This window comes from Hermetia illucens, chromosome 6 (assembly GCF_905115235.1).
Source record: "Hermetia illucens chromosome 6, iHerIll2.2.curated.20191125, whole genome shotgun sequence".
Classification (NCBI taxonomy): domain Eukaryota; kingdom Metazoa; phylum Arthropoda; class Insecta; order Diptera; family Stratiomyidae; genus Hermetia; species Hermetia illucens.
In genome coordinates, this window is record NC_051854.1 from 74,944,465 (window position 1) to 74,964,848 (window position 20,384).

Here is a 20,384-nt window from a genome sequence, read left to right on the forward strand (position 1 = left end):
CTCCGAGGAATACATGAGGACTGGCAAGATCATAGTCTTGTACAGTAAGAGCTTTGACCCTATGGTGAGACGTTTCGAGCGGAACAGTCTTTGTAAGCTGAAATAGGCTCTGTTGGCTGACAACAACCGTGCGCGGATTTCATCATCGTAGTTGTTATCGGTTGTGATTTTCGACCCTAGATAGGAGAAATTGTCAACGGTCTCAAAGTTGTATTCTCCTATCCATATTCTTCTTCGTGTTTGACCAGTGCGGTTTGATGTTGTTGGTTGATTCGTCTTCGGTGCTGACGTTGCCACCATATATTTTGTCTTGCCTTCATTGATGTGCAGCCCAAGATCTCGCGCCGCCTGCTCGATCTGGATGAAGGCAGTTTGTACATCTCGGGTGGTTCTTCCCATGATGTCGATATCGTCAGCATAGGCCAGTGGTTGGGTGGACTTGAAGAGGATCGTACCTCTTGCATTTACCTCGGCATCACGGATCACTTTCTCGAGGGCCAGGTTAAAGAGCATGATAGCGCATCCCCTTGTCGTAGACCGTTGTTGATGTCGAATGGTCTTGAGAGTGCCCCTGCTGCTTTTATCTGCCCTCGCACATTGGTCAGGGTCAGCCTAGTCAGTCTTATTAATTTCGTCGGGATACAGAATTCTCTCATGGCCATGTATAGTTTTACCCTGGCTACGCTATCATAGGCGGCTTTAAAGTCGATGAACAGATGGTGCAACTGTTGTCCATATTCCAACAGTTTTCCCATCGCTTGCCGCACAGAGAAAATCTGATCTGTTGCTGATTTGCCTGGAGTGAAGCCTCTTTGGTATGGGCCAATGATGTTCTGAGCGTATGGGGCTATCCGGCCTAGCAAGATAGTGGAGAATATCTTATAGATGGTACTCAGCAACGTGATACCTCTATAGTTGCTGCACTGTGTGATATCTCCCTTTTTATGTATGAGACAGATAATGCCTCATTGCCAATCGTCAGGCATTGATTCGCTGTCCCATACCTTCAGCACAAGTTGATGAGCCACTTGGTGCAACTGGTCGCCTCCATATTTAACCAATTCGGCTGTAATTCCATCGGCTCCTGCCGACTTATGATTTTTTAGCCGATGAATTGCAACTTGGTGGTGGCAGTATTTGTCCGTCGTCTTCAGTTGGCGGGACCTCCAACTCGCCGATGTTCTGGTTGTTCAGTAGCTCATCAAAGTACTCAACCCATCGCTCCAATATGCCCATTCTGTCGGAAATCAGATTTCCCTCTTTGTCTCGGCAGGATGAGCATCGAGGTGTATAAGGTTTCATCCTGCTGACTTGTTGGTAAAACTTCCGCGCCTGGTGCAGTTGCTCCCTGTACTTTTCTAGTTCACAGACTTGTTGGTTCTCCCAGGCTTCCTTTTTCCGTCTGTGAAGTCGCTTCTCCGCTCGACGGAGTTCGTTATAAGTCTCTCCGCGTGCCCGCGTTCTTTGAGAATGTAACATTACTCGGTATGCGGCATTCTTCCGTTCCGTTGCTAGCTTACATTCATCGTCAAACCAGCCGTTCCGACTCCTTTTGCGGCTGGGGCCAAGTATGTTTGTGGCCGTATTCATGATAACGTTCTTCAGGTGATTGTGAAGATCATTTGTTGATGCTTCATCTCCAGGTCCTCTGTTGACTGCGGTTATTGCGGCATCCATTTCCCTCTTATAGGTGTCGCGGAGGGTTGTGTTGTGGATGGCTTCAGTGTTCACTCTCACCTGATTGTCGGAGGGGATTCTAGGTGGTATTGTTATTCGAGCTCGGAGCACCATGCCAACGAGATAGTGATCCGAGTCTATATTGGCCCCCCTATATGTTCTGACATTCATCAAGGCTGAGAGGTGGCGGCGTTCGATCAACAGATGTATTGGAGAATCAAAAGGCATTGCCAAAACTGGATTCAGTTCTGGCAATAACTCTTTCAATGCTCTGTGCTCCAATACCCATTGTTTCCCCATAGATCTTATATAATTAGTATATGAGCTGCTCTCATTGCAGTGCTTTGAATAAACAAATCCAAGAGCTGCAAATTGAATAATGCATTCAGTGCTGCTCATGGTATCAGTGATACTGAGACACACAGTTCTTCGCAGTGTGGCTAGTTTTGCAGCAAAAACACTTTTGTTTCACCTTAACGCACCACACTACACATGTATAAGCGATTAACGGCCTAATGATAGCAACATATATCGACATCACTACCTGAGGCCTAAGTCCCCCTGTCGAGGGAAAGGTCCGCCTACACAGCCCATAAGCTGTTAGAGCTCCTACAATCTTGACCTCTACATGTATGTTCCAAAGAAGCTTTTCTAGAATAACTCTCAGATATTTCATTTCTTCGGAGAGTTGAAGGGTTGTACTCTTCATCGCTGAAAAGCAAAGACCATTTAATTTTCTCCTTTTTGTAAATAATACCATTGTGATTTTGTTTGGAGTTACTGAAACTCCATGCCTTAGGCATCAATTGTCAATCAAGTCACCGACGCGTTGTGCATTTCTACAGATCCTAGCGAGATCTCGACCAACAACTAGTACAGCCACGTCATCCGCATAAACTTGAACGTGTATTAGCAGATTTTGAAGTTCGCATAGTAGTGAGTCGTTAACATACTCCACAGATCGTCACTTCTTGAGCGCAACCTTTCGTCCCTTCCGTTGTTAGGTAGCGATCAGCGCACAACAATCTATGGGTTACCATAGCATAGTTTCACTTAATTAAACTTTCATCAACACCATGCTCTCTGGCAGCATCACAGAGCTTTTGGAAGGCCGCACAGTGAAATGCCCCTTCAATGTCCACGGACACCCCCATCACGTACTCATTATTCAAAGCTGCGTCCTCTATCTTTGAAATCGAAGAGTGAAGAGCAGACTCACAGGACTTTCCACGTTGGTGAGCTTATTGGTTTTCTTTTAGTGGATGCAAGCTTAGCGTCTTCTCTCGAATCTGACAGTGAAAGACTGGTTCCTCTCCAGACATTTCAGCGAAAATGATGTTAAGCTAATCTGCCTGAAGTACTTTGGATTTGAATAGTCATCTTTCCCAGGCTTAGATGTGAAAACCTCCTTAACCTTCTGCCAAAAGGGAGGCACGTAGCCCAGAGCATTTCTTAGAAGTGCTCTATACCCTTCTTTAGCATCGCTGGGTAGATACCATTCATACCTGGTGCTTTGAAGTGTTCAAGTGATAGTATAGCAGTTCTCGCCTTTTCATTGGTAACAACCGCTCTCGCAGTGTCCCAATTCCCCTTGCAACACCTTCGCGTTGAAAGGTTTGCAGAAACCGCCTATTCTTTTCCTCCCACTTCTGTGACCTGTTCTTCCGGTTGGCGTACTGCCAAGAGAGTCTGTATAGACTTAACTCTGGAATTCGTGAAAGTACCATCCGGTTTTCTAAGAGAGTCCAACCTGGCCTCCTACATTCACGTTATTAGTTCCGGGAGTTAACAGTCTTCATTCTTATTGCTTTTGCAAGCACGATTTAGAAGTCGTCCGGTTGATTTTCAGAATCTTTGCAATTCTCGGTTCAAACATGAAACTGTTTTACCACGTTAGCCTCGAGAAATAGGACAAGCCTTTTCAAAGCCCTCTAAAAGTGTGCGATTCAGAGTTTTCAGTTGATTTTCAATCGCCAAAGGAGTCCTTAGTCGTCTATGGAGCTCAACTTTGGGCCCGCCTGCAGCAGTCAGTCTAAATTCTAAGTAATGGTGATCTGAGAGGGAGACTCCATCTAGCACTCGCCTGTTTCTATTCAACTCTAAAAACTTTGAAGTGCAAATTGTTTGGCCCATTACTTCACTTCTACTTGGCCTCATCAGCCCAGATTCTCTCCTCTAGGATTGCATTTGCTACTGCCCCATCAAATATGTTGAGTGTTCACATCACAACCTATTAAAAGTTCAAGGCCACTTGATTCTGCATACACTTCCAGAACCCTTAGTTCTTGGGTCGGTGGAGGATATAAAGCACCAAAGGGTAAGTACGGAGAGGCAACTATGACATTTCTCCTCATACCATTAATCTCGCATTGTATCATAAGTTGACCGCAACAAAGTGCACGCTTAGCGCCTCTTCTCGAATGTGACACTGAGAGACAAGTTGCACTCCAGAGATTTCAGCGATAATGATGTTAAGAGGGTCATCCCGTGTGTCGGATCCGCGGAATGGATTTTTTTTTGCATCAATTATATTTAGATATAATATAGAATATATGGGCAAAGTGATTTTTTGATATTCGGAGTCGTTCGGAAATTATAGTGTTAAACACATGTTAAGGCACATGTCAGATTTATGTCGATCGCCGTAATGAAGCTCGTATTTATCGGTCCGAATGACGTTCGAATGACTTCGCTAAAAGGACAAGAATTGAAGCCAAGGCTGTACATGTGTTTCTTGAAGAAACCTAAGGTTTATGGACTAGGTATAGTAGATTAATGGTCAATTAAGGTTTTATGGGTAGAAATCGCATTCTACTTTTTAAATGCGTTTTTCTCGAAACTGCATGTTGAAAATCGGCTGCTACCATAGCCCAAAATCTACCCTCCGCACTGACTGCTTCAGCAGACCACGCAACCTCGCGGGAACCTTCAGTTTTGGGCCCAGACAAGTAGGCGTATAAGATCGCTTGGTGATGAGCGGTCCTGGACAAGAAATGACGATAGAAATTTAGCATGCCCAAGAACCTTCGCAGATTCTTCACCGTGGTTGGTAGCGGGAAACTCTCAATCGCCTCAATCTGGTCTGGGTCAGGCTGGATACTGTCAGGAGTAACTAAGTGGCCGAGAAAAGTCACCTGCTTCTGTAGAAATCGGAGTTTTTCAAGGTTTAAGGCAAGTCCAGTCTCAAGGAGACCTTGAAAAATGCACTCAAGATTTTCTAAGTGCTCAGATTCGAAAGCGGAAGCGACCAAAACCTCATCCATATATACGAAACAAAAGTTGAAGTTTTGTAAAACAGAGTGGATGAACCTCTGGTAAGTCTACGCAGCATTGCACAAGCCGAAAGTTATCCTAGTGAACTTGAAGAGTCCGAAAGGTGTACAAATAATCGCCTTCGGAATGTCTTTGGGAGCTACAAGGATTTGGTGGTACGCCTTGACTAGATCCGAAGTCGTAAAAACGCGGCAATTAATGAGTGATCAAACGCCTATAATCTCAGCATAGCCCCCATTCGCCGTTTGGCTCAGGGAAGCGGAGAGCAACAACTATTTGATAGTCTGCAGATACCCTGTTTCATCAAATTTCCAAATTCCCCTCTTCGCAATAGCAAGCTTCTTAGGTGAAAGAGGATGCACCTTTGAAAAGATTGGAGAGCCGGTGGTATTGGTTTTTCGCTTTTTTTCAAAAATTTTTTGTGAAGAACTTGATAAAGATACAGATACGAATTTGAGCAGTAGTAATTTTTCCAGCCCAATAACATAGTTAATTATTGAAATACAGAGAAATTTATACACCCATCTTCAAAAAAAAGGTGTTTTTCTGCTGCCTCGCTGCAAGACGCTGCGATCATTTTAAAGAAAAAAAAGTAAACGGCTTTTTAACGTGTAGACTTAACTACAATCCGCGAACTAGGATTATTAAAAAATATTAAAAACTAAATTTTTGGGGCCGTGTGAATTTTGGTGTTTTTCAAGGCTTCTTTAATAGATAAAAAAAACTACCCAATGAATCGCAATTATAGTAATTCGCGGACCGTGGAGATATGTTCTGAATAAGTGGTGAAAATTTCAAAGAATCCTGTTAGGTAGATGGTGGCAGCCGATTTTCAATATGCAGTTTCGAGAAAAACGCATTTAAAAATATGAGTTTTACCAATAAAATCTCAACTGATCATTAATCTGCTATAACTAGTCCATAAACTTTAGGTTTCTTCACTCAGTGCAGTGCTGATCATATTGCCCCCTACAGTGTACTGTAGTGTACCGTTACGGTCTTGAATGAAGTACTCTAATACACTTCAAGGCTCTGATCCAATATGGATTGTTGCGCCATTCTGTCCACAGGGTGGAGTACTATCGCCGCTGATGTGGAGTATGGTAGTAGATGAACTCCTGGACGTGTTAACTAATACTGGAATACAAGTCCAGGGCTACGCGGACGACATTGTTCTAATCTGTAGGGGCAAATATGAAGATACCCTATGTGATAGAATCCAAACTGGATTAAGGGTTACTAGTGCCTGGTGCAGGAAGGTGGGAAAGCGGATCAACCCAACCAAAACCACCATAGTACCATTCACTAGGAGGCGTAAGCTGGATCACCTGAAAGCCATAATATTACATGATATGGAGATGAAACGAGAAACAGAGGTCAAATATTTGGGAATCACGCTAGACCAAAAATTACTCTGGAAGACACATGTCGGAAACACTTGTCGGAAAGACACGAGGGCTCTGATGACTTGCAGATCCATAGCAGGAAAAAAATGGGGTTGCAGCCCGAAGATACTACTTTGGATATGCACTGCAATAGTAAGGCCAATGATTACCTATGGAGCGGTAATCTGGGCAGAAAGAACCCAACTCAGCACACAAGCCAAGGAATTACATAAGCTCCAAAGGCTGGCTTGCGTGTGTATCAGTGGGGCAATGAGGACATGCCCAACGGCATCCCTGGAGTTCCTTCTGGGATTAACCCCTCTCCATCTGCACATACAGATACGCAGGCACGGAGATCAATATTCAATGATTACTTGGTACACTGACGGATCCCTCACAGCAGAGGGAGCGGGTGCCGGTGTCATTGGTCCAAGGAAAATGTACTTTGAGCCAATGGGCACTAGCATATTCCAGGCGGAAATTTACGCCATAGACAAATGTGCCTCCTTTAATATGCAGAGGAACTACAGGGGGCAGAACATAGCTATTCTCACCGATAGCCAAGCAACGATCAAGACACTTAGGTCCAACCAGGTGAACTCTAAGCTGGTATGGGAATGCCTTGAGAGACTGAATACACTCGGCTCGTCCAACAAGGTCTGGATACTTTGGGTTCCAGGCCATGCTGGGTTGGAAGGCAACGAGGCAGCGGATGAACTAGCCAAGAAGGGAGCAGGGATGCCTTTACACGGGCCAGAACCCTTCTGTGGAATCGGAAACGGTTTCATGGCTATGAATCTAAGAAACGAAGAGAAACGGTTGAGGGAACTATATTGGGCGGGCCTAACAGGGATTCAGCAGTCCAGAGTGCTTATTGGGGGATACGAACCCATGCGTACAAAGGATCTTAAACCTCACCAAAAATTCTCACTGGTCATTGTCGGCTGAACTATCACCTAGGGAAGCTAGGGATATCTACGGACACTGCCTGCAAGTTTTGTGAGGAGGAGGACGAAACCTCTATGCACGTCCTGGGACAGTGTCCGGCACTTGTGCAAAGTAGGTCGATACATCTGGGAGAACATTTAATACCAGATGCAAAGCTGAAACATCTGGAAGTGGGGAACATACTAAAGTTCCTAACGGTTACAGGCCTGCTTGAGATACTATGATCAATAGGTACACTATAACCAGTAAAAGGGGCACAATAGTTCTTCAAGGACGCGGTGCGACTTTCCCTTAACAGAATAATAATTGTTGCGCCAACGATTATTATTATTATTATTTCTTCAGTCATTCGAACATAATTCAGACCGATAAATACGCGTTCTATGACGGCGATCGTCATAAATCTGTCATGTGACTTATTACCTGTTTAACACTATAATTTCCGAACGACTCCGAATATCAAAAAATCACTTTGTCCATATATTCTACACTACATCTAGATACAATCGATACCAAAAAAAAATTCGATTCCTCGGATCCGATACACGGGATGACGCCCTTAATGGCCTGTTCTGCAAATCAACCAGGAACCCATAGTGACACAGGAAGTCGCACCTAATATGGGGATGCTGGTGTCTGCTAAAATGAAGCGCCACGAAAACGTTCGACGGAATCCGAGACTCACACCCACCTATAGCCACAGGTGCTGATGAGAGATGAGTTCGCAGCCACTAAACGCAAGTTTTGCGGAATAAGGGTGTTCAGACGGGGTACAGCGAGAACCGACATCCCAGCGCCCGTGTCGATCAGGATGCAACGACTGCTTAGGGAGTCGAAGATTGTAAGGCGGCGTAGTGCTGCGCTTCGGGTAGCCTCAATAGAATGGGGATTCTACATTTTACCGTTACATAGATATAGCAGTTTTCGTAAATAGTGTCAAAAAGGTGGACTCTCCCAAAAAAATCGCAATTTTCCATTCCCTCAATCATTTAATCCCGGATTTTATACCATTTTTGGAAACTACATAACATTTCTTATAAATGGATATTTTTTGAATTATAACGATCATTTTCACTTCGAAGACGTAACTGTTTAAATTTTAAAGAAATTCAAAATCGATTTTTTATCTAAATTTCAGTATACATTATTGTAACGGTATTTTAAACTTACGAACCTGCGAAATTGATAAAAGTTTCCTCGTTAACTTTCAAATGACATCTAATAATCATGAGCGTTATCATGAAAAATTTAGGAATATTAAACATTAAATGGGAGAAAATCTGGTCTTGATATGGAGCAAATTCACTTAAATGTGGTAGTTCTAGTGTTTTGCATTCATTTTCCGCTGTTCGCATTTAAAACTAGCATTTAAGTGAATTTGCTCCATATCAAGACCAGATTTTCTCCCATTAATGCTTAATATTCCTAAAGACGTGAAATCTGAACTGAATTCTGGTGTAAAATTCATTACAACTGCTACTGTATGTCTTATTGGAACGATAAGCTTGCTGCATTTTCCAATGAGAAAACCAGGCCCGCCGCTCACTGCAAACAACTGCACTTCGTCTGCAAACATCCTCTCTCTGTCCACTACAGCGGCAAAAGTATCTTCTATCCCATTTTCGCTTTCTAATCTCTCCAAGAGAGAACTATAAAAACTCGCCGGTTCTGCGGCGATTTTCAATCCGTCACCAGTCTCACGGCAGTGTCTGTGCAACCTAAATCGAGTGTGGTTTGTTTTTCGTGTCGCTCGCTACCGGTCCTCGCAAAAAAAAGTGCTAAAAAATGGCTTGGGAAGGAAAGAAATATAAATTGGACAAATCTGAAAACTTCGATGAATACATGAAGGCGCTCGGTAAGTCTGCACAAATTCCATTTTGCTTCATTCTGGTGGGAACCAGCAGTTCAATGACTCCCGAAAACCTGGAAAGAGTTTTGGCGAACACGCGCTGGGAGTGCACTCAATTCGCATTGCCAAGAAAGCAGGGATTTGATGTAATCCATTCCCTCCCAAGCGGTTAATCCGTTAATTCAGAATCATCTCTAACCTCAGCATCCAGTTTGCGCTCGGGGAAACGTGGCTGGGACCTTGCATGCAAGAAATGGTTTGGAACCAAAGGTCGATTTTGCCGGTTTTTCGCGCCGTTTTCGGCTCCGAGTTGAGGCGGTTGATTGAATAACAACTTCTTGTCTGGTTCCGTGGACATTGGCCGCTTTAAAATTAACTCGCGTCGAACGACGTCGAAATTGATCTATTGACAAACACTTTCACGTGAGAATTTCCGTTGTGCGGCCCAAGACGTGCGCACTACTTAGCGAAGCAATTACCCATGCCGGCCGGCGTTCCAAGGAAGTTTTTTACCATCAACCTTCGGACGCAGGGATCACATGTTTTGTCGATTTATCCGAGGTTCCCTTATAGGAGGAAGACCCTTGGGTATTAAGCCGTGTGACTCAATTCATCGTCGCTTTTAATTTATTCAAAGTGAATAATCCAGTCGGCATCCAAACGAGGGGAAGTTACTCATTTCGCAGTGGTGTGAATGGAAATCATACGATGTGGGCCCGGTCAGTAACTTTCCTCCGCAACAACAGACACGGAAGCCTCCCCAAATGTACATTGGAAGCTATTTTGAGCGACAATATTTGAGTTGTTCACAGTTCGTTTGAAGGGTGATCTCCCGTAATTGATACACAGAAGAATTCAATGAATATTTATTAGTGGATGGCATGCCTTCGATTACAAAGACGACAATGGGAATCAATTCTTGCCAACTATTCGGAAACTAAATTAATAATATAGTGGCCGTTTTGGTGATGGGTCAGTATCTTGACTCACATCGACGTGTCGTTTGATTTACTTGGGGGAGCCGCAGCTCTGAGCACTCAGATCATTGTTAGGCCCATTGTACTATCCCCCTAAAACGCCTATTTAATGGCTTCCCGCCTACGACGTTAGCAAACTTTATCGAATCTGAGAACATTCTCCAGAGCAGAGTGTGCAGATTCTTCATTGAAGAAAACCTTACCCAGGTTTCGTCTGAGATCTAAGGAGGGGGCAGCTGCGTAAAACGTACAGGGCCGTCTCTTCCTCCTCCTCACATTGGCTGCACATAGCCGAAACCACTACCCCAATCTCTTCCATATGGTAGTTTAAGAAGCAGTGTCCCGTCAAAAGCCCCACTAGGGTTTTCATGTCCCACTTTTTTAGGGACAACAAAAATTCCGCTCTAGTGGCCCTAGGCTCCTCCACAAGGATTTTCGCCTACCGGCAAAAGTTCAAATTCCTCCACTCGGCTGCATGAATCCTTGCAATTTCACCCTTCAGAATAGACTTGACAGTGGATGGCCTGATTCGAAAACTGGTTCTGGCCCCACCATTGTGGATCCAGACCCACGGCGACCCAGTCTGTCAGCCTTCTCATTACCAGCGACGTTTGAGTGCCCCGGCATTCACAAGGAATATTTCGTTCAGTCGGCCAAGTTTTAGCAGCACCTACTGACTTGATATGTCGTTGCTGTTTAGTGCTGATAATGCCACTCGATTGTCGGAACAGATTCGAATGGTGCGCCCCCTTCATTTTTGTCACGAACATTCTTCTGCTGCCAATGAAAATCTAGAAACGATATGATCGGTCGGCATCAGAGCTACCGGATGTGTATCAAAGAATTTCCAGATAGTCGCCTTTCCACGCTCCAATGATATCGAGTCTATATGCGTCGTTGGATGTTGTACGTTTCACCCCCAAGTGAATGCGGGGTAGATTTAGGATAGCTTCAAGTGCCGCAGTCGGCATAGTACTCATTGCTCCAGTAATACTTAGGCAACTAAGCCTCTGAATCGTTCGTTAGCAACTTCCTGTTAGCAAAGTTCAGTCATGGCCACCAGACGATGCATGCATACATAAAAAGTCGAGAAACCGGAAGCTAGACGAGTATTTCTTTTATAAAGAAATTTGAGTGTTCATTTGTCCCATTAGCATGTAGCACGTAAAATATGCATATATTATGTGAAGTCACTTCCGAGTGATATTGATATTCATATTCTTGAATTTGCAGAGGAGCGACAGTTTTGACCTAGAATAACTTTGTTAGTAATAGTGCTATTTTCACCAGGATCATGCTCTATACTGTAGCCTATATTGCTGCAAAATTTTGTGATTCTAGGGTGAACTTAAGGAGGGTTTTCCTGACAATTACTAAAAATTATAGTAATGTACTATTATTAACTTTATTTGAACAGGTATCGGTGTGGAGGGTATTTCGGGGCCTGGGCACCATATAGTGGCAGCCTTCTGATTTTTTTCAGATTTTTCGGTTGAGTAGTTTCTGAGAATGGGTTCGTTAAAAAATGACCACTTTCAACCCCCCGCACTCCCCACCTTTTCAACAAAAGTCAAAACTAAGACCGGCTTCGAAAAGTACTAACCGAGACCTTTAATTTGATACCTCACATGACTATATTTGATGAAAAAAAATTTTACACCCCCCTTTTGCATGTATGGGGACCCCCCTTAAATTCGTCGTAAAAGGATGTAACTCACTATATGCGTGAGCGTTCACAGTTCCCACCTTTGTACCAAATTTGGTGTCAATCGCTATAACCGTCTCCGAGAAAAATGCGTGTGACGGACAGACAGTAAACCGATTTTAATAAGGTTTAATGGGTTTTATTATCCAGTATATCCGTTTTGGTGAAAGTCCCCAGGTCTTACAGCACCAGAGCAATCTGCAGGACTTCTGATATTGTTAATGGATGTGGAGCTTCCACGTTAACTTGGAGACGAAATGTACTCCTAAATACTTAACTGTTTGCGGCACCAGGATTTCCGCCCCTGATAAGGCCAGTAGCGGATAGCTGCCACACCTGACGTCCCTAGTGAACATAACTAGTCCAGTCTTCGTAGCGTTCACCGTGAATCCATTGCGGAGGTACCAACTGTGGATTTCATGCAGAGTTCCATTCAAACCGTCATATAATGTGTCTGCAAACTTGTCTGTAATTATTTCAGCTAGGTTGTCCGCAAATGCTTGCGCGAAGACTTTTTTGTCCTCCAGGAGCCACAGCAGGATATCCATTACCAAAAGCCATAACAGTGGAGAGAGGACCTCTCACTGTGAGCAGCCCCTAGGACAACCCGCCTCTATATACTTCTAGCCGACCAATATGTGAATTTTTCTCCACTCTAGCATGTGAAATATCCAACTGATTAACAGCGGTTCAATTCCTCATCACAAATTGTCGCGAATGAGGCACCTTCCATGTCCATGAATACGCCTAAGGCATATTCTTTTTCGGACATCGCTTTTTCAATTTTTACCGTGAGTTCATGGAGTGCTGTTTCCGTGGATTTGGCTTTCTGGTAGGCGTGTTGCCTATGGTGAAGTGGCCGCTAAGGGGTGTGTGTATCCCTTATAAACCGATTTATTAGCCTTTCTAGTACTTTTAGTAAAAAAGTCATTAGACTCATCGGTCAGAAACTTTTTGCAGACTTGTATCTATGGTACGAATTAAGGGGGTCACCCTATGTGTCGGATCCGAGGAATCGATTTTTTTTTTTTAGAGCATCAATTATATCTTGATATAGTGTAGAATATATGGACAAAGTGATTTTTTGATATTCTGAGCCGTTCGGAAATTACAGTGTTAAATCGGTGAAATGTCACATGCCAGGTTTATCCCGATCGCCGTAATAAAGCGCGTATTTATCGGTCCAAACGACGTTCGAATGGCTTCGCTGAAATCATAAGAATTGAAGCCAAGGTTTTACATGTGTTTCTTCAAGAAACCTAACGTTTATGGACTAGGTATAGGAGATTAATGGTCAGTTAAAATTTTATGGTTGAAAATCGCATTCTACTTTTTAAATGCGTTTTTATCGAAACTGCATGTTCAAAATCTGCTGCGCAAAATCTATCCAACGAATATATTTCTACAGTCCTAGTTTGTGGACTGTGGACTGTGGATGATTGCGATTTATTGGGTAGTTTTTTTTATTCATTACGTTAACCTTTTTCAAGACAATTCACAAAAAAAAAGTTTAACGAAGCACCAAAAATTTAGCTTTTAATATTTTTTAATAATCTTAGTTCGCAGACTGTGGTTAAGTCCGTTTACATACATACTAGATGTGCAAAATCAACTCGATCAATTAAAGAGAATTTTAATTGTTTCCCAAGAATTGAAAAAATGTGGTTTCGAAAATACTCGTTTAATGTTTTCCTTTCGCATGTATGTTGCATGCCCTTCTATTTACTGTAACTTTATAAATATTTTGAATTTTGATCTGAAATTTCTGCAGTATACTCCCAACATATTTTCAAAATATATATATAAAAAATCGATTTCTAGAAACCGTCACATAGGAAAATCTCCTTAAGGACTTTGGTGAAGTGTTCTTTTCACCTCTCCATCTACACTTCAGAGAAAGATATGGGGGCTGCACGTCTCCTTCACTGGCCTCTAGAGCCGACACTTGTGACATGATGGTCCCAAGTTCGCACTAAAGTCGGCTCTTAATACATATCTTGTCTAGGAACTCTTAAGGAAAGTTTGTGGTCTATCAGCTCTTGGTTATTTTTGTGGACAACTAGTTGTTCCAGATCTCAGCGTACTTATGCCTCTCATCCAGAAGCATGTTTTGAACGATGGTAGTTCAGCTTCTTTGCCCGAAGGCAGATGCTTACCCGTGGGTAAGATTAGCCACAGCGGTTGACACCGACTGGAGCTCGGGATCCATTGAAGACTGGATCCCAATTAGATTGGTCCATAATTGAGTAAATGGACAACCTGAACCTGAATCTAGGTTGAATCATTATGATAGAAATTTACTTTTGATTTTTTTTTTTTTAAGTTTTATCAGAGTTGACTACCATGGTCTTTGTTACACAGTGGAAAGTAGATCAATCTCGGCATAGCCCCTTTTCGCCGAGGTAATGCTTAATTAAAACGAGGTACACTGATACCCAGAGTGCACCCTTCACGGCCACATATTAAACTCCTGTAATAATTCAGCCCTTAGCACCGAAGTGAAGTCCATCCCTGAAGGGGATAGAGAAGCTATGCAGAGAAAAGCGATAAGTACTTTTTCTCCAACCCCTTAAAAATCGCGGTGGCCGTCCCCTTTTAAAAAGTTATGGAGCTAATGCTATGAAAATAGCCCCCATTCGGGAGGGCGAACTTTTTAAAAAGGGCGACCGCCAGTATCTCTAATGGGGCTAGACACCTGTGTTACCCGTTCTTTCTCCAGGAGTAGGGTTGGTAAATTAAAATACCACAACGTTTTATCCTTGATTGGTCTCCTTACCCACTCCGGGGCTGCAATTCTAAATTACCTCAAAAAAACCCCGGTATGAGATGGCACGAACTTCCTCTTTCTTTTGCGTTTCCCAAAAAATAATGTATACCCGAAATGTTCAACTTCTGGTTCGCCGACTTGTAATTCTCGTGATTATTATACACCCCTATTTCGTAATTTTTCCACTATAAATGCAACTCAATAAAAGTCCTCATTTCAAATGTGACCGTATTACTGCATGGCGGCATTGGTTCGTCTTCGGTAGTTGGCATGCACCCAATAAATTTGAGACATTCGTTGAATCATCGTTCACAAAGGACGCTAGTTGTTTAGACCACTTCATTCAGGTTGCGTTTCATTGGGGTTGGTCGTCGAAAATTCCACTATCTGGATTCAGTTGAAATCCGTACTGCTTATGGCGATAATTCCCCTATCGGGCAAGTTACTAGAAAATAGCTCTGTTGCGAAACGCTAAGAAAAAGTCATCGGCAATGCTTCTCACGGATAACGTGTTGCGTCAGTAATTCCCTACTTCATGACAAATCCAGCTTTTGACAAGTCGAAACAGATCACTCTCGCCGTCCCGAGTGTCAGATTTATCGTAAATATTTTTATAGTGTGATGCTCGGGAAACACTCTTTTTGTTCGCTTAGAAATTTGTGAAGTGATCAATGTACAGATACTAACGATAAAAGCATTCTCCTCGCGAAACTTGGGCTACTACCACCCCGAGTTGCGCAGGTCGCTATGTGAATCATATTTTTACGGTGGTTTGGTATTGACAAATGTAGGGTCGTGAGTTTCGACAATACGCTCCGCATCCTCATTGTATCTGCCAAATCTCTTCACCAACATGACTATTTTTTGGGAGTAGAGTAGATGGATGTGAGAGTTGAACTTATGCAGCAGTACGCCGTCAGACTACCAATTAAACATCTTTCTGCTCTCCCGGCTTAAGGAGCATTCAAGTCAGAGAATTCTTTTGACAAACAGAAGTTGTTACTTCAGGGAACCCTTTACCAGCCGGTCCCTCCATCGGCCGAGCTCAATCTTCTTTACAACAAGAAGATCAATGTTGTCTGGAGAGAGCTTCCCTTCATCTACATAAAACTGCTGATGAAAGCCATTCCACCAGGTGTGTTCAGTGTCGTCTGCCACGTCAGTGCAAAACACAGATTCACGAGATCGTGTCTTCACAATCTTCCGCAGATAATGCAACGTATGAACGCAGAACGGAATGCGTTGCTCCAATGCTGGTAGATATTCCATTCAAAGCTGAGACCCTAGCTGCTTTGATTTGCTCGAAAAAGCTCATCTTTGAATCAAGCATTTAGCCGTTGGTTTTGACTCTATAGTCAACTCGCCGATCGATATGGGATGCAGGGTCTGGATTCTCTTTCTGGTGAAGATGTCTACTTCGGTTTTTTCAACCAAGGCTGAAACCATGATCAGTCATATCAGGCCAGGCGCAGCTCTTCTGGCATGTCGATTCTTAGCAGACTATCGTAGGAAGCGTTGCAGAGGTCCGGCCCTAGGATGGATCCCTGTGCTACTTTCGACGTAATTTCCATCCTCTAGCATCTCATAGAGCAGGGAGCGGTCTTTCAGATAATCTCTCAATATCCGCAAGAGATCATATAGAAGCGCAAGGGAGCTGGTTGCTCGCGAAGAACGGCAACACACTCTTAGACGAGTGGCAGCTCTCTTGGCAAAATGAAACTAGAGGCAAATGGACTGCGCGGCTCATCGGCAACTTAGGTGCGTGGCTGAATCGGAAGCATGGTGAGACTGACTATTTCCTTACCCAGTTTTTAAGTGGGCATGGAGGTTTTCAGTCTTACCTGCACAAGATTGGAAAGGCGCGTTCTCCGGATTGTGTGTTTTGCAATGGAATTGTGGACGACGCCCACCACACTTTTTTTTCTTGTGGAAGGTGGGATGGGGTTCGTCAGCAGCTCTATTTAAACACAGGGGATCTCACTCCAGACAACATTGTGGAAGAGATGCTGAGGACTGCTGACAGGTGGAACCGTGTTGCCCATTACGTTCGGGCCCTTCTCGTTCCTAAGAAGATAGAACTCGACCGGTGGAGGAGCCGGATGGCAGGGGGTTCCTTGAACTGACAGTTCCCTTCCTCCTCTCCCCTCCCGTTGGTGAAAAGAATTCCCTGATTTGAAGGCTCCGCAAAGCGGGAGAGTTCGGGGACTAGCCCGAAGTAATGTGACAAACGGTTCCAGGCTAGCTCTCTGACGATGGGGAGGTGTTTAATTGGTAGTCCGACGACGTACCGAATCGAGAGTCCAACACTGTGTGCGTAAATGCATTCACCTACCCTAAAAAAAAAATATCCACAAGGGATAGCTCTGCACGTAGAATGAGTTTTCTAATATGCCTAGCGTATTTGTTACGGCGTTGAATGCATTTCTGACATTAAGCGCTCTGAGGAGCACTATTCATCATCCATCCAACGGCCGATATTCCGCATCCACGACTTAGATAAGAGCATCCACCGTGGATTTCCCTGCTCTGAACCCGAACGGCCTTAAGGATAAGTTCCCGGCATCGCGGATCGCTGTAGCGAGTCTATTCCTCATGAGCGTTTCGATCACTTTCCCAACCGTGTTAAGAGTGGTCGGTATGCAGACGACAGCTCAAGGTCTAGTTTTCCTTTGCTGATTAATACGAGCCTCGCCGCCTTCCAGCGAAAAGGAAAAATGTTCTCCTTCAAGCAAGCGATGAATGCGCCGAGCAGCAATTGTGACCTTTGACGGAACACCAGTTTGTATACTTCCACCGAGATACCATCAGAACCTAGCCTTCTTGTTTTTCATGGTGAGAATTGCTTCTTCAAGCCGCCAGGTTTGTGCACGCCGACAAAAAGTGTCAACCACTTCGAATGTGATGTACTCGTCCACCGACAGTGCGAGAGATTCTGACGCAAAAGTTATTTCGGGGATGCTTCATTCGTAACGTTGGCGTGGATCCAGTATTTAAAACTGTAAGCACAGTTCTCGCCGCTATTTCCAAGTTCCGTTTCCCTCTGGAATCTATCTATCTATTTAAAATCACCGCCTACCAAGATTCCCCCTCCTTTGTCGAAGCGGCATCAGTCCGGCGCTGAAATTCCGGTATCGTCTCATTCGTATCGTGATTTGACGTCGGATACCAATCGACTCAGCTGTGAATATGGATTGTTGCGCCAACGATTATTATTATTGTTGACTTCTTTCTGTAATTTAGTTCATCTAATTTGCTTCAAATGAGAACATTACTACTCTAATGGCTTATATAGTATGACTAGATTACTTCAAGCCACCCTACTTAATACGAGAGTATTAACCACCACCACCCTCCTTGCTAGTTTCTGAATTGGCTGATCATCACTCTCAATGTTAGTATATTGAGAATATGGTTCATTATCACAAACACAATTTCTGAGCTAGTTAGCTGATGGTATTGCCATCATCCATGTTCTTGCCACAGTCATATTACTAGTGTCAAGTTAGCTGAACTATTCCAACATTGATATAGTTCCCTTTTCTTATTGTCTTGTGGAGTTGCCTGTCTGGTTCTAAGTCGGAGAATTCGGGAAAGCACACTATCTCCCCAGACACGGTATATGATAATTGACTTGCACGGTAGGTGAGATCATCTTGTTGAACTCATAGGTGGGACTTGCATAGATATCACTTTCTTTCTTCCGGGGGTTCCTGCGAATTCCTCCGTGTTATCAGTAAGAATACCAATATTTAGCGTGCAAACACTGCTTTGTGTAACGCATCGTTGGTAGTTTCCTCATGCAAATCATTAAAACCGGAGAAAGTCAGGAGTCAGCTTCGTACATAAAAAGGAGCAACTAAAATGTTAATATTCGAGGCTATATGTTATTCGAAATTTTCGCAAAGCATAATGCTCACTAATGTCAGAGGCGTAGGTTTAGATTAAACCTTGTAAAAAAGAAAAAGTGGATCTGACGAGTTTGTTTCAAGCAAATCTTTAAATTTACTTGAATATCTAAACATAGCTTGTTGCCTGTAAATTTTTACCGCATATTGACCGCAATTCATATGCACGCAGAATTTTACGATTGCTCTCGACCTGTATATCATATTGTTCTGAGTGAGTGCACGGTATCAAAGTTCAAATTCGTCATGGAAGCACATAAATGATTTTCTCATGTGCCCACATATAGACACACACCCATGAAAACTACTTGGAAATAATCTAATGGAAAGAATTCAATAAGGTTTCGTATGATCGGATGTGAAGTTTACGAAGATAAGATAAAGTGTCGCTTGATTTGCTTTGATAAAACTTTATAAGCAAATAACTAAGGTTATAACCGTAAAAACTTCCACAATAGCTCACCGCATTTATCGTTGCCTCTATTAATATTTATAAACGCGCTAAGCTTACACAACTCCTAAGCTTTATGCACATTAACAATAAAAATTCACAAATCAAGACTTAGCATGACCTGTGCATTTTTCAACCATAAAATGATCTTGATTCTAACGTGCTACAGTTATCAATCGGAATATCTCCTCTGCATTAGGCCTACACTAACTCATTTTAATATGCATTCCTGCGCATAGGAGCTGATTTTTATGCATCTGCAGTGGCCCCGCTACCAATGCGGTCTTGGAACTGATATCGAATTTCTCGATTTCCTGTGGTTTAATAACATTCGCTCGGAACATTGACGCTTGGCGTTTCGTACCAGCAAACTCAGAAGTTGCCACGAAGTTGTTTTTGCAATCAAAAGGAGATTGAGGCGATCACTTCACGAAAGAACGAATATTATGTAAATAGACAAGTTTCTGCGAGATGACGGCGAAATCAAACTCAACTGTGGTATGCAAATATGTATTGAGGGTTCTCGTTTGATTGAGAGAGAGACATTGTGCACTAAATTGAATCAAGTGGAATGTTGAACAAATTAAGTTAAAAGATCGCTAACAGACCAATTATTCTTCTTAATGGTAATTTATTCATTTCATAGGAGCGCGTCCGCAACAGAGGAATGTATTTCATTCGGTTGATAGCTTACTATTTGTTTGAAAAAAGTCGTATTGTTGCTAACATCAATTCTGCATATTTGCATGCAACTCCATACATTTTTATGAGCTTTCGGCTCTGTATATCTGAAGAATTTATATTACGCATTCATTGCTTCGTCAGTTGAAGGGAAATTGTGAAAAGTTGTTAAAAGAAGAAGTGAAGCAACAAAATTCTTTAAAATAATCTCTTTGTTTATTTTAGGATTGTTTTTCCTGCTACCTTCAATTAAATTTTACATGCGATAGCTAACCCGGAATCGCAAAACAAATGGTTGATTGACATAATTTTCGATGCCGAAAGTGAACAATTCCAATTCACTGAAGAAGCTATCATCACATCTGGCAGCGGTTAAGTATAAAATACGCTACCAAAATGAGGGGTGGGCATCTCTCGTTTGGGGTGCCTATAAAGGATAGCATAATGTCGAAACCACTAATAGTGGGGTGGTCGGGGTATAGGCGCCACGATGACCAGACTATGGTTTCGCCTGGTGCAGCAATCTGTGTCGATCACTGCAGTAGGTTCACGTTGATAGCGGGTAAAGTGGACTGAGAAAGTGAACCTCTATATTATGTGTTCCTACGTTCCAAACGTTTCAGTACTCGCCAAAGTACTTTTCTTCAACATGGAAATTCGTCTGGAACCTCAGCGCGATTCATTAAGGTAGGAAATTGCTAGACTGACTCAATTGACGGATGAACAAATTGCAAGGGGTATACCTGAACGATGTCATCCCCACTTA

General features: G+C 43.0%; 1 protein-coding gene across 1 annotated transcript in view; it reads left to right on the plus strand.

Moving 5' to 3' along the window:
• Positions 1-8,951: 8,951 nt before the first annotated feature.
• The window catches only part of LOC119659880 (probable fatty acid-binding protein), a 31,355-nt gene continuing 19,922 nt past the window's right edge, over positions 8,952-20,384 (plus strand). The window contains exon 1 of the mRNA XM_038068199.1: positions 8,952-9,138. Coding sequence (XP_037924127.1) covers positions 9,069-9,138 — 70 coding nt within the window. The 5' untranslated portion in view covers positions 8,952-9,068. The remainder of the gene's footprint in view (positions 9,139-20,384) is intronic.